The sequence below is a fragment of the Oncorhynchus nerka genome, linkage group LG20 (assembly GCF_034236695.1).
Source record: "Oncorhynchus nerka isolate Pitt River linkage group LG20, Oner_Uvic_2.0, whole genome shotgun sequence".
In the NCBI taxonomy this organism is placed as follows: Eukaryota; Metazoa; Chordata; class Actinopteri; order Salmoniformes; family Salmonidae; genus Oncorhynchus; species Oncorhynchus nerka.
The window spans coordinates 93355259-93370474 of record NC_088415.1 but is presented as its reverse complement, the minus strand read 5'-3'; the positions used below and the strand labels follow the sequence as shown (position 1 = coordinate 93370474).

At 49.2% G+C, this 15216-nt stretch overlaps 1 protein-coding gene across 1 annotated transcript in view; it reads left to right on the top strand.

Moving 5' to 3' along the window:
• Window positions 1–15216, top strand: part of LOC135563129 (piezo-type mechanosensitive ion channel component 2-like) — a 396954-nt gene that overhangs the window by 222341 nt on the left and 159397 nt on the right. The window contains 5 exon segments of the mRNA XM_065006107.1: window positions 1838–1964; window positions 3827–4014; window positions 5394–5542; window positions 10771–10944; window positions 13693–13734. Of these exon segments, the coding sequence (XP_064862179.1) occupies window positions 1838–1964; window positions 3827–4014; window positions 5394–5542; window positions 10771–10944; window positions 13693–13734 (680 nt within the window).

Below are 15216 nucleotides of genomic sequence, written 5' to 3'. Positions count from 1 at the left end.
GGAGAGACAGAACTGTTCTGAGTAAACAGGTAGAGACAGAACTGTTCTGAGTAAACGGGTAGAGACAGAACTGTTCTGAGTAAACGGGTAGAGACAGAACTGAGTAAACGGGTAGAGACAGAACTGTTCTGAGTAAACGGGTAGAGACAGAACTGTTCTGAGTAAACGGGTAGAGACAGAACTGTTAAACGGGTAGAGACAGAACTGTTCTGAGTAAACGGGTAGAGACAGAACTGTTCTGAGTAAACGGGTAGAGACAGAACTGTTCCAAGGTAAACGGGGGACAGAAGAGACAGAACTGTTCCTGAGTAAACGGGTAGAGACAGAACTGTTCTGAGTAAACGGGGTAGAGACAGAACTGTTCTGAGTAAACGGGTAGAGACAGAACTGTTCTGAGTAAACGGGTAGAGACAGAACTGTTCTGAGTAAACGGGTAGAGACAGAACTGTTCTGAGTAAACGGGGTAGAGACAGAACTGTTCCAAGGTAAACGGGGTAGAGACAGAACTGTTCTGAGTAAACGGGTAGAGACAGAACTGTTTCTGAGACAGAACTGTTCTGAGTAAATGGGGGTAGAGACAGAACTGTTCTGAGTAAACGGGTAGAGACAGAACTGTTCTGAGTAAACGGGTAGAGACAGAACTGTTCTGAGTAAACACAGTAGTAGAGACAGAACTGTTCTGAGTAAAGGTGAGAGACAGAACTGTTCCAAGGTAAACGGGTAGAGACAGAACTGTTCTGAGTAAACGGGTACAGAACTGAGACAGAACTGTTCTGAGTAAACGGGTAGAGACAGAACTGTTCCAAGGTAAACGGGTAGAGACAGAACTGTTCTGAGTAAACGGGTAGAGACAGAACTGTTCTGAGTAAACGGGTAGAGACAGAAGACAGAACTGTTCTGAGTAAACAAGGTAAACGGGTAGAGACAGAACTGGTAGAGACAGAACTGTTCTGAGTAAACGGGTAGAGACAGAACTGTTCTGAGTAAACGGGTAGAGACAGAACTGTTCTGAGTAAACGGGTAGAGACAGAACTGTTCTGAGTAAACGGGTAGAGACAGAACTGATATGTCTAACTGCTGAGGATGTGAAACCGCTGCTATCTTGGATCAATCAGGTCTCTTTCTAAAATAACATTTATGTGACAGTCTCTCTTGATCCCATTTTATCTCAGTGCTGTTGTCTCTACTTCCTGTGTCTGTAATGATGTCTGTTGTCTGTACTTCCTGTGTCTGTAAGGATCTCTGTTGTCTGTACTTCCTGTGTCTGTAAGGATCTCTGTTGTCTGTACTTCCTGTGTCTGTAATGATCTCTGTTGTCTGTACTTCCTGTGTCTGCAATGATGTCTGTTGTCTGTACTTCCTGTGTCTGTAATGATCTCTGTTGTCTGTACTTCCCGTGTCTGTAATGATCTCTGTTGTCTATACTTCCTGTGTCTGCAATGATGTCTGTTGTCTGTACTTCCTGTGTCTGTAAGGATCTCTGTTGTCTGTACTTCCTGTGTCTGTAAGGATCTCTGTTGTCTGTACTTCCTGTGTCTGTAATGATCTCTGTTGTCTGTACTTCCTGTGTCTGCAATGATGTCTGTTGTCTGTACTTCCTGTGTCTGTAATGATCTCTGTTGTCTGTACTTCCCGTGTCTGTAATGATCTCTGTTGTCTGTACTTCCTGTGTCTGCAATGATGTCTGTTGTCTATACTTCCTGTGTCTATAATGATGTATGTTGTCTGTACGTCCTGTGCCAGTGATGATGTCTGCTGTCTGTACTTCCTGTGTCAGTAATGATCTTTGTTTTCTGTTCTTCCTGTGTCAGTAATGATGTCTGTTGTCTGTCTCTAGATCCTATGCCTGTTGAGCTTTTGGCTGTTGCTGATACAGACTCTGACAGAGAGACAGGAGGAGCAGAGAGAGGAGGCTGTTGTACTCACTGACGTACATGTGGATAACCAACCCAAGAAGAAGAAGGGTCAGAACCAATTTCACAGCTGCTCAAAAACATACTGTTTTTATCACGTGTGACCGACTGGGTTCAAACCTGGGTTTCCTGCATGCCACAAAACTGTGTTAGCCCGCTGAGCTGAAGCCTGGGCATTAGCTCAGGGAGCTAACACAAGTCTTCAGGTCTCAGGCAACGTTATCACGGGAATGACATTACAGCAAATGCTACAATATCCTGTTGTCCACACTGCTATCATTTACATCCTGTTGTCCACACTGCTATCATTTACATCCTGTTGTCCACACTGCTATCATTTACATCCTGTTGTCCACACTGCTATCATTTACATCCTGTTGTCCACACTGCTATCATTTACATCCTGTTGTCCACACTGCTATCATTTACATCCTGTTGTCCACACTGCTATCATTTACATCCTGTTGTCCACACTGCTATCATTTACATCCTGTTGTCCACACTGCTATCATTTACATCCTGTTGTCCACACTGCTATCATTTACATCCTGTTGTCCACACTGCTGTCATTTACATCCTGTTGTCCACACTGCTGTCATTTACATCCTGTTGTCCACACTGCTATCATTTACATCCTGTTGTCCACACTGCTATCATTTACATCCTGTTGTCCACACTGCTATCATTTACATCCTGTTGTCCACACTGCTATCATTTACATCCTGTTGTCCACACTGCTGTCATTTACATCCTGTTGTCCACACTGCTGTCATTTACATCCTGTTGTCCACACTGCTGTCATTTACATCCTGTTGTCCACACTGCTGTCATTTACATCCTGTTGTCCACACTGCTATCATTTACATCCTGTTGTCCACACTGCTATCATTTACATCCTGTTGTCCACACTGCTGTCATTTACATCCTGTTGTCCACACTGCTGTCATTTACATCCTGTTGTCCACACTGCTATCATTTACATCCTGTTGTCCACACTGCTATCATTTACATACAATATCCTGTTGTCCACACTGCTATCATTTACATCCTGTTGTCCACACTGCTATCATTTACATCCTGTTGTCCACACTGCTATCATTTACATCCTGTTGTCCACACTGCTATCATTTACATCCTGTTGTCCACACTGCTATCATTTACATCCTGTTGTCCACACTGCTGTCATTTACATCCTGTTGTCCACACTGCTGTCATTTACATCCTGTTGTCCACACTGCTATCATTTACATCCTGTTGTCCACACTGCTATCATTTACATCCTGTTGTCCACACTGCTATCATTTACATCCTGTTGTCCACACTGCTATCATTTACATCCTGTTGTCCACACTGCTATCATTTACATCCTGTTGTCCACACTGCTATCATTTACATCCTGTTGTCCACACTGCTGTCATTTACATCCTGTTGTCCACACTTGTCCTGTTGTCCACACTGCTATCATTTACATCCTGTTGTCCACACTGCTATCATTTACATCCTGTTGTCCACATCATTTACATCCTGTTGTCCACACTGCTGTCATTTACATCCTGTTGTCCACACTGCTGTCATTTACATCCTGTTGTCCACACTGCTATCATTTACATCCTGTTGTCCACACTGCTATCATTTACATACAATATCCTGTTGTCCACACTGCTATCATTTACATCCTGTTGTCCACACTGCTATCATTTACATCCTGTTGTCCACACTGCTATCATTTACATCCTGTTGTCCACACTGCTATCATTTACATCATGTTGTCCACACTGCTATCATTTACATCCTGTTGTCCACACTGCTATCATTTACATCCTGTTGTCCACACTGCTGTCATTTACGTACAATTCATCATGTAGGACCACTTACCCAGTATCTCCTGTCTGGTACCTTGTTTATAGAGGAAGAGGAGGATGAGGAAGGAGGGGAGCAGGACATCATGCAGGTTCTGGGGAACATGGTGATGGAGATGCTGGTGAAATACTGGATCTATGTCTGTGGAGGGATGTTCTTCTTCGTCAGCTTCGAGGGACGCATGGTCATGTATAAGATCATCTACATGATGCTCTTCCTCTTCTGTGTGGCGCTCTATCAGGTGCACGCACGCACGCACACACACACACACACGCACGCACGCACGCACGCACGCGCACACACACACACACTACCATTCAAAGGTTAGGGGTCACTTGGAAATGTCCATGTTTTTGAAAGAAAAGCACATTTTTTTTGTCCATTTTAAAATAACATCAAATTGATCGGAAATACAGTGTAGACATTGTTAATGTTGTAAATGACTGTTGTAGCTGGAAACGGCAGCTTTTTAATGGAATATCTACATAGGCGTACAGAGGCCCATTATCAGCAACCATCACTCCTGTGTTAAAACTGTCCTTCTTTAGATTAGTTGAGTATCTGGAGCATCAGCATTTGTGGGTTCGATTACAGGCTCAAAATTGCCAGAAACAAAGACCTTTCTTCTGAAACTCGTCAGTCTATTCTTGTTCTGAGAAATGAAGGCTATTCCGTATTCCATTTTGTATACACAGGATGTTACATAGTACTCACAGGATGTTACTCAGTACTCACAGGATGTTTACATACAGTACTCACAGGATGTTTACATACAGTACTCACAGGATGTTACATACAGTACTCACAGGATGTTACATACAGTACACACAGGATGTTACATACAGTACTCACAGGATGTTACATACAGTACTCACAGGATGTTACATACAGTACACACAGGATGTTACATACAGTACACACAGGATGTTACACATGTTAAATCCCTCACCCAAAGGTCTGAACGTCCCTGTCCCCCCAGCTCAAACCCCAAAGGTCTGGGCAAACAACACAGAGGGATGAACGTCCCCCAGCTCAAACCCCAAAGGTCTGGGCAAACAACACAGTAAGAGGGAGGTCCCCCAGCTCAAACCCCAAAGGTCTGGGCAAACAACACAGTAAGAGGGATGAAGGTCCCCCAGCTCAAACCCCAAAGGTCTGGGCAAACAACACAGTAAGAGGGATGAACGTCCCCCAGCTCAAACCCCAAAGGTCTGGGCAAACAACACAGTAAGAGGGATGAAGGTCCCTGTCCCCCCAGCTCAAACCCCAAAGGTCTGGGCAAACAACACAGTAAGAGGGATGAACGTCCCCCCAGCTCAAACCCCAAAGGTCTGGGCAAACAACACAGTAAGAGGGATGAAGGTCCCTGTCCCCCAGCTCAAACCCCAAAGGTCTGGGCAAACAACACAGTAAGAGGGATGAACGTCCCCCCAGCTCAAACCCCAAAGGTCTGGGCAAACAACACAGTAAGAGGGATGAACGTCCCTGTCCCCCAAGCTCAAACCCCAAAGGTCTGGGGAAACAACACAGTGAAACATTTAAACCAACATGGTGTGTGTCTGTGTGTGTTGTGTGTCTGTGTGTGTGTGTGTGTGTGTGTGGTATGTGTGTTGTCTCCAGGTGCACTATGAGTACTGGAGGAGGATCCTGAAGTACTTCTGGATGTCTGTGGTGGTCTACACCATGCTGGTCCTCGTCCTGGTCTACACCTTCCAGTTTGAGACTTCTCTACCCTTCTGGTCTAACATGACTGGCATGAGCAAAGAGAAGTGAGTCCTAACCCCTGACCCTCCCTACCCTTCTGGTCTAACATGACTGTCATGAGCAAAGAGAAGTGAGTCCTAACCCCTGACCCCTGACCCTCCCTACCCTTCTGGTCTAACATGACTGGCATGAGCAAAGAGAAGTGAGTCCTGACCCCTAACCCCTGACCCCTGACCCTCCCTACCCTTCTGGTCTAACATGATTGGCATGAGCAAAGAGAAGTGAGTCCTGACCCCTAACCCCTGACCCCTGACCCTCCCTACCCTTCTGGTTGAGATATGGTGTGGTCTGTCTCCTGACTGAAGGACCTGGGGTTGAGATATGATGTGGTCTGTCTGCTGGCTGAAGGACCTGGGGTTGAGATATGGTGTGGTCTGTCTCCTGGCTGAAGGACCTGGGGTTGAGATATGATTTGGTCTGTCTGCTGGCTGAAGGACCTGGGGTTGAGATATGATGTGGTCTGTCTGCTGGCTGAAGGACCTGGGGTTGAGATATGGGGTGGTCTGTCTCCTGACTGAAGGACCTGGGGTTGAGATATGGTGTGGTCTGTCTCCTGGCTGAAGGACCTGGAGTTGAGATATGGTGTGGTCTGTCTCCAGACTGAAGGACCTGGGGTTGAGATATGGTGTAGTCTGTCTCCAGACTGAAGGACCTGGGGTTGAGATATGATTTGGTCTGTCTCCACACTGAAAGGACCTGGGGTTGAGATATTATGTTTGGTCTCTGTCTCTCCCCTCCTCTCTCTCCAGACTGAAGGACCTGGGGTTGAGATATGGTGTGGTCTGTCTCCAGACTGAAGGACCTGGGGTTGAGATGTGATATGGTCTGTCTCCAGACTGAAGGACCTGGGGTTGAGATATTATGTTTGGTCTCTGTCTCTCTCCTCCTCTCTCCAGACTGAAGGACCTGGGGTTGAGATATGGTGTGGTCTGTCTCCTGACTGAAAGACCTGGGGTTGAGATGTGGTGTGGTCTGTCTCCTGGCTGAAGGACCTGGGGTTGAGATGTGATGTATGGTGTGGTCTGTCTCCTGGCTGAAGGACCTGGGGTTGAGATATGGTGTGGTCTGTCTCCTGACTGAAGTACCTGGGGATGAGATATGGTGTGGACTGTCTCCTGACTGAAGGACCTGGGGTTGAGATATGGTGTGGTCTGTCTCCTGGCTGAAGGACATGGGGTTGAGATGTGGTGTATGGTGTGGTCTGTCTCCTGGCTGAAGGACCTGGGGTTGAGATGTGATGTATGGTGTGGTCTGTCTCCTGGCTGAAGGACCTGGGGTTGAGATATGGTGTGGTCTGTCTCCAGACTGAAGGACCTGGGGTAGAGATATGGTGTGGTCTGTCTCCTGACTGACGGACCTGGGGTTGAGATATGGTGTGGTCTGTCTCCAGACTGAAGGACCTGGGGTTGAGATGATGTGGTCTGTCTCCAGACTGAAGGACCTGGGGTTGAGATATTATGTTTGGTCTCTGTCTCTCCCCTCCTCTCTCTCCAGACTGAAGGACCTGGGGTTGAGATATGGTGTCGTCTGTCTCCAGACTGAAGGACCTGGGGTTGAGATGTGATATGGTCTGTCTCCAGACTGAAGGACCTGGGGTTGAGATATTATGTTTGGTCTCTGTCTCTCTCCTCCTCTCTCCAGACTGAAGGACCTGGGGTCGAGATATGGTGTGGTCTGTCTCCTGACTGAAGGACCTGGGGTTGAGATGTGATGTGGTCTGTCTCCTGACTGAAGGACCTGGGGTTGAGATATGGTGTGGTCTGTCTCCCAGACTGAATAACCTGATTTGGTCTGTCTCCTGACTGAAAGACCTGGGGTTGAGTTGTGGTGTGGTCTGTCTCCTGGCTGAAGGCCCCTGGGGTTGAGATGTGGTGTGGTCTGTCTCCTGGCTGAAGGACCTGGGGTTGAGATATGGTGTGGTCTGTCTCCTGGCTGAAGGACCTGGGGTTGAGATATGGTGTGGTCTGTCTCCTGACTGAAGGACCTGGGGTTGAGATATGGTGTGGTCTGTCTCCAGACTGACCTGACTGAAAGAAGTTGTGGTGTGGTCTGTCTCCTGGCTGAACCTGGGGTTGAGATGTGGTGTGGTCTGTCTCCTGGCTGAAGGACCTGGGGTTGAGATATGGTGTGGTCTGTCTCCTGGCTGAAGGACCTGGGGTTGAGATATGGTGTGGTCTGTCTCCAGACTGAAGTACCTGGGGTTGAGATATGGTGTGGACTGTCTCCTGACTGAAGGACCTGGGGTTGAGATATGGTGTGGTCTGTCTCCTGGCTGAAGGACATGGGGTTGAGATGTGGTGTATGGTGTGGTCTGTCCCCTGACTGAAGGACCTGGGGTTGAGATATGGTGTGGTCTGTCTCCAGACTGAAGGACCTGGGGTTGAGATGATGTTAGGTGTGGTCTGTCTCTGACAGACTGGGTGAAGGACCTGAAGGGGTTGAGATATGGTGTGGTCTGTCTCCAGACTGACGGACCTGGGGTAGAGATATGGTGTGGTCTGTCTCCTGACTGACGGACCTGGGGTTGAGATATGGGGTGGTCTGTCTCCAGACTGAAGGACCTGGGGTAGAGATATGGTGTGGTCTGTCTCCTGACTGACGGACCTGGGGTTGAGATATGGGGTGGTCTGTCTCCAGACTGAAGGACCTGGGGTAGAGATATGGTGTGGTCTGTCTCCTGACTGAAAGGACCTGGGGTTGAGATATTATGTTTGGTCTCTGTCTCTCCCCTCCTCTCTCTCCAGACTGAAGGACCTGGGGTTGAGATATGGTGTCGTCTGTCTCCAGACTGAAGGACCTGGGGTTGAGATATTATGTTTGGTCTCTGTCTCTCTCCTCCTCTCTCCAGACTGAAGGACCTGGGGTTGAGATATGGTGTGGTCTGTCTCCTGACTGAAAGACCTGGGGTTGAGATGTGGTGTGGTCTGTCTCCTGACTGAAAGACCTGGGGTTGAGATGTGGTGTGGTCTGTCTCCTGGCTGAAGGACATGGGGTTGAGATGTGATGTATGGTGTGGTCTGTCTCCTGACTGAAGGACCTGATGTATGGTGTGGTCTGTCTCCTGACTGAAGGACCTGGGGTTGAGATGTGATGTATGGTGTGGTCTGTCTCCTGACTGAAGGACATGGGGTTGAGATGTGATGTATGGTGTGGTCTGTCTCCTGACTGAAGGACCTGGGGTTGAGATGTGATGTATGGTGTGGTCTGTCTCCTGACTGAAGGACCTGGGGTTGAGATGTGATGCATGGTGTGGTCTGTCTCCAGAATGAAGGACCTGGGGTTGAGATGTGATGTATGGTGTGGTCTGTCTCCTGACTGAAGGACCTGGGGTTGAGATGTGATGCATGGTGTGGTCTGTCTCCTGACTGAAGGACCTGGGGTTGAGATATGGTGTGGTCTGTCTCCTGACTGAAGGACCTGGGGTTGAGATATGGTGTGGTCTGTCTCCAGACTGAAGGACCTGGGGTTGAGATATGGTGTGGTCTGTCTCCTGACTGAAGGACCTGGGGTTGAGATATGGTGTGGACTGTCTCCTGGCTGAAGGACCTGGGTTTGAGATATGGTGTGGACTGTCTCCTGGCTGAAGGACCTGGGGTTGAGATATGGTGTGGTCTGTCTCCTGACTGAAGGACCTGGGGTTGAGATATGATGTGGTCTGTCTCCAGACTGAAGGACCTGGGGTTGAGATATTATGTTTGGTCTCTGTCTCTCCCCTTCTCTCTCTCCAGACTGAAGGACCTGGGGTTGAGATATGATGTGGTCTGTCTCGTGGCTGAAGGACCTGGGGTTGAGATATGGTGTGGTCTGTCTCCTGACTGAAGGACCTGAGGTTGAGATATGGTGTGGTATGTCTCCAGACTGAAGGACCTGGGGTTGAGATATGGTGTGGTCTGTCTCCTGACTGAAGGACCTGGGGTTGAGATATGGTGTGGACTGTCTCCTGGCTGAAGGAACTGGGTTTGAGATATGGTGTGGACTGTCTCCTGGCTGAAGGACCTGGGTTTGAGATATGGTGTGGTCTGTCTCCTGACTGAAGGACCTGGGGTTGAGATATGATGTGGTCTGTCTCCAGACTGAAGGACCTGGGGTTGAGATATGGTGTGGTCTGTCTCCTGGCTGAAGGACCTGGGGTTGAGATGTGATGCATGGTGTGGTCTGTCTCCAGAATGAAGGACCTGGGGTTGAGATGTGATGTATGGGTGGTCTGTCTCCTGACTGAAGGACCTGGGGTTGAGAGATATGACTGAAGGACCTGGGGTTGAGATATGGTGTGGTCTGTCTCCTGACTGAAGGACCTGGGGTTGAGATATGGTGTGGTCTGTCTCCAGACTGAAGGACCTGGGGTTGAGATATGGTGTGGTCTGTCTCCTGACTGAAGGACCTGGGGTTGAGATATGGTGTGGACTGTCTCCTGGCTGAAGGACCTGGGTTTGAGATATGGTGTGGACTGTCTCCTGGCTGAAGGACCTGGGGTTGAGATATGGTGTGGTCTGTCTCCTGACTGAAGGACCTGGGGTTGAGATATGATGTGGTCTCTGTCTCTCCCCTCCTCTCTCTCCAGACTGAAGGACCTGGGGTTGAGATATGGTGTGGTCTGTCTCCTGGCTGAAGGACATGGGGTTGAGATATGATGCATGGTCTCTGTCTCTCCCCTCCTCTCTCTCCCCTCCTCTCTCTCCCCTCCTCTTTCTCCCCTCCTCTCTCTCCAGACTGAAGGACCTGGGGTTGAGATATGATGTATGGTCTCTGTCTCTCCAGACTGAAGGACCTGGGGTTGAGATGTGATGTATGGTCTCTGTCTCTCCCCTCCTCTCTCTCCAGACTGAAGGACCTGGGGTTGAGATATGATGTATGGTCTCTGTCTCTCCCCTCCTCTCTCTCCTGACTGAAGGACCTGGGGTTGAGATATGATGTATGGTCTCTGTCTCTCCCCTCCTCTCTCTCCCCTCCTCTCTCCTCCTCTCCTCTCTCTCCCCTCCTCTCTCTCCCCCCTCTTCCCCGCCCTCCTCTCTCTCCCTCCTCTCTCTCCCCTCCTCTCTCCTCCTCCCTCTCTCTCCCCTCTCTCTCTCCTCCTCCCTCCCCCTCTCCCTCCCTCCCTCTCCCTTCTCCTCCCTCTCTCTCCCCCTTCACTCTCCCCTCCTCTCTCCTCCTCTCCTCCTCTCTCTCCCCCTCGCCCCTCCCCTCTCCCTCCCCCTCTCTCTCCCCTCCTCTCTCTCCCCCCTTCTCTCTCCAGACTGAAGGACCTGGGGCTAGAACAGTTCTCCGTATCGATGCTCTTCACACGTATCTTCATCCCCACCTCCTTCCTCCTGGTGTGTATCCTTCACCTTCACTACTTCCACGACCACTTCCTGCTGCTCACGGACCTGAAGGATGTGTCCCAAAAACAGGACAGCACCATCTACAGGTGAGGATGAGTGACTGACTGTGTTAGCCCACTGAGCTAAAGTGTAGGACTAGTTGTCAATACAGGGAGATAACATGAGTCTCAGCACCATCTACAGGTGAGACTGAGTGACAGACCAGGGGTTTTGAACCATGTGTTACGTTAGCCCACTGAGCTAAAGCATAGGCATTAGTTTGGGGAGCTAACATGAGTTTCAGCACCATCTACAGATGAGCTGACTGGGGGTTGAACCCTGATACTGCTCTAGACTAGGTTAACCCACTGAGCTAAAGCCTGGGCATTAGTTTGGGGTGCTAACATGAGTTTGTGGCAGAATCTAAAGGTGAGCTGGGTGACTGGCTCTGAGCCCAGAAATGGTTCAACTAATTTTGACATGTTTATGTCCTGGGATTAACTGGGTGGTCTGTGGTTCTGATATCATGCTGGTCTGTGTAGTAGTCTGTGTAGTGGTGGTCTGTGTGGTAGTCTGTGTAGTGGTGGTCTGTGTAGTGGTGGTCTGTGTGGTAGTCTGTGTAGTGGTGGTCTGTGTGGTAGTCTGTGTAGTGGTGGTCTGTGTGGTAGTCTGTGTAGTGGTCTGTGTGGTAGTCTGTGTAGTGGTGGTCTGTGTAGTAGTCTGTGTAGTGGTCTGTGTAGTGGTCTGCGTAGTAGTCTGTGTGGTGGTCTGTGTAATAGTCTGTGTAGTGGTGGTCTGTGTAGTGGTAGTCTGTGTAGTGGTAGTGGTGTCTGTAGTGGTGGTCTGTGTAGTGGTGGTCTGTGTAGTAGTCTGTGTATTAGTCTGTGTAGTGGTCTGTGTAGTGGTCTGTGTAATAGTCTGTGTAGTGGTCTGTGTAGTAGTCTGTGTAGTGGTATGTGTAGTGGTTGTCTGTGTAGTGGTCTTTGTATTAGTCTGTGTAGTAGTCTGTGTAGTGGTCTGTGTAGTGGTAGTCTGTGTAGTGGTCTGTGTGGTGGTCTGTGTAATGGTCTGTGTAGTGGTCTGTGTAGTAGTCTGTGTAGTGGTCTGTGTAGTTGTCTGTGTAGTGGTCTGTGTAGTGGTAGTCTGTGTAGTGGTCTGTGTAGTGGTCTGTGTAATGGTCTGTGTAGTGGTATGTGTGGTGGTCTGTGTGGTGGTATGTGTAGTGGTTGTCTGTGTAGTGGTCTTTGTATTGGGCTGTGTAGTAGTCTGTGTAGTGGTCTCTGTAGTAGTCTGTGTAGTGGTCTGTGTGGTGGTCTGTGTAGTGGTCTTTGTAGTCTGTGTAGTGGTTTGTGTGGTAGTCTGTGTAGTGGTAGTCTGTGTAGTGGTAGTCTGTGTAGTGGTCTTGTGGTAGTCTGTGTAGTGGTAGTCTGTGTGGTAGTCTGTGTAGTGGTCTGTGTGGTGGTCTGTGTAGTGTTAGTCTGTGTAGTAGTCTGTGTGGTAGTCTGTGTAGTGGTCTGTGTGGTGGTCTGTGTGGTGGTCTGTGTAGTAGTCTGTGTGGTAGTCTGTGTAGTGGGCTGTGTGGTAGTCTGTGTAGTGGGCTGTGTGGTAGTCTGTGTAGTGGTCTCTGTAGTAGTCTGTCTAGTGGTATGTGTAGTGGTTGTCTGTGTAGTGGTCTTTGTATTAGTCTGTGTAGTAGTCTGTGTGGTGGTCTGTGTAGTGGTAGTCTGTGTGGTAGTCTGTGTAGTGGTCTGTGTGGTAGTCTGTGTGGTAGTCTGTGTGGTAGTCTGTGTAGTGGGCTGTGTGGTAGTCTGTGTAGTGGGCTGTGTGGTAGTCTGTGTAGTGGTCTGTGTAGTAGTCTGTGTAGTGGTATGTGTAGTGGTTGTCTGTGTAGTGGTCTTTGTAGTAGTCTGTGTAGTAGTCTGTGTAGTGGTCTGTGTAGTGGTATGTGTAGTGGTCTGTGTAGTAGTCTGTGTAGTGGTCTTTGTGGTAGTCTGTGTGCTGGTAGTCTGTGTGGTGGTAGTCTGTGTAGTGGTAGTCTGTGTAGTGGTAGTCTGTGTAGTGGTAGTCTGTGTAGTGGTCTATGTGGTAGTCTGTGGTGTGGTCTGTGTAGTAGTCTGTGTAGTGGTCTGTGTGGTAGTCTGTGTAGTAGTCTGTGTAGTGGTCTGTGTGGTAGTCTGTGTAGTGGTGGTCTGTGTGGTGGTCTGTGTAGTGGTCTGTGTGGTGGTCTGTGTATTAGTCTGTGTAGTGGTCTGTGTAGTGGTCTGTGTGGTGGTCTGTGTAGTAGTCTGTGTGGTGCTCTGTGTGGTGGTCTGTGTAGTAGTCTGTGTAGTGGTCTGTGTGGTGGTCTGTGTGGTGGTCTGTGTGGTGGTCTGTGTGGTGGTCTGTGTAGTGGTCTGTGTGGTGGTCTGTGTGGTGGTCTGTGTAGTAGTCTGTGTGGTGGTCTGTGTAGTAGTCTGTGTGGTGGTCTATTGGTTTCTCATCCATTTCCTACTTGATTATCATCCGTCCTCTTTTCAGCTTCACTTGTCTTTCTAATCTACTGCCATCTGTCATCTCTCCTCCTCCTCGGTCATCTCTCCTCCCCTCGGTCATCTCTCCTCCTCCTCGGTCATCTCCTCCTCCTCGGTCATCTCTCCTCCTCCTCGATCATCTCTCCTCCTCCTCGGTCATCTCTCCTCCTCCTCGGTCATCTCTCCTCCTCCTCGGTCATCTCTCCTCCTCCTCGGTCATCTCTCCTCCTTGGTCATCTCTCCTCGTCCTCTGTCATCTCTCCTCCTCCTCGGTCATCTCTCCTCCTCCTCGGTCATCTCTCCTCGTCCTCGGTCATCTCTCCATTCCTACCTCTCCTCATACAGTAATGCTAAAGTCAATGGCCGTGTGTATCTGATCATGAATAGGTGGGTAAATGCCTGCTTTCTGTTCCCTCCCTCCCAACATCAATCTTCCCTCGCTCCCACATTCCCTCCCTCCCTCCATCATCCCTCTTGCCTTCCCACGTTCCCTCCCTCCCTCCATCATCCTTCTCTCCCTCCCACGTTCCTCCCTCCCTCCATCATCCTTCTCTCCCTCCCACGTTCCCCCTCCCTCCATCATCCTTCTCATCCTCCCACGTTCCCTCCCTCCATCATCCTTCCATCCCTCCCACGTTCCTTCCTCCCTCCCTCCCTCCATCATCCTTCTCTCCCTCCCACGTTCCCTCCCTCCCTCAATCATCCCCTCCCTCCCACGTTCCCTCCCTCCATCATCCCTCCATCCCCACTATTAGTTTGATTTACCTTCCCATTCCTTCTCCCCTCCATCACTTCCCTTCCTCCCTCCCTCCTGAATAGCCCTCCATCATCCTACAGCCCTCTTTCCCTGCCCTGGTACCCCTCCCTCAATCATCCCTCCCTCCCACGCCCTCCCTCCATCCTCATCCCCAGCCCTATTAGTTTGATTTACACACCCTTAACCTCAGCCAACCTTCTCCTCTGAAAATCATCTCTTCTTCTCTCATCCTCTATACCTCCAGCCCCTAGCATCTGAATAGCCCTGTCCTGAACAGCCCTGTCTTTCCCTGCCCTGGTACCTACCTTCCCTCTGAAACGGTTTGGTCCCACAGCCCTGTCCCAAAGCCCTGTCCTCAAAGCCAAACCCTGTAAATAAAAACCCTGTTCCTCAAAGCCCCTGTTGGTACACCTGAAAAACCACTGTTAACCTCAAAGCCAACCTACTCTACCTGTAAAACCACTGTTAATCTCAAAGCCAACCTACTCTACCTAAAAAACCACTGTTAACCTCAAAGCCAAACTACTCTACCTGTAAAACCACTGTTAACCTCAAAGCCAACCTACTCTACCTGTAAAACCACTGTTAACCTCAAAGCCAACCTACTCTACCTAAATAAAAACACTGTTAACCTCAAAGCCAACCTACTCTACCTGAAAAACCACTGTTAACCTCCAAGCCAACCTACTCTACCTGAAAAACCACTGTTAACCTCAAAGCCAATCTACTCTCCTGAAAAACCACTGTTAACCTCAAGCCAACCTACTCTACCTGAAAAACCACTGTTAACCTCCAAGCCAACCTACTCTACCTGAAAAACCACTGTTAACCTCCAAGCCAACCTACTCTACCTGAAAAACCACTGTTAACCTCCAAGCCAACCTACTCTCCTGAAAAACCACTGTTAACCTCCAAGCCAACCTACTCTACCTGAAAAACCACTGTTAACCTCCAAGCCAACCTACTCTCCTGAAAAACCACTGTTAACCTCCAAGCCAACCTACTCTACCTGAAAAACCACTGTTAACCTCCAAGCCAATCTACTCTACCTGAAAAACCACTGTTAACCTCCAAGCCAACCTACTCTACCTGCAAAACCACTGTTAACCTCC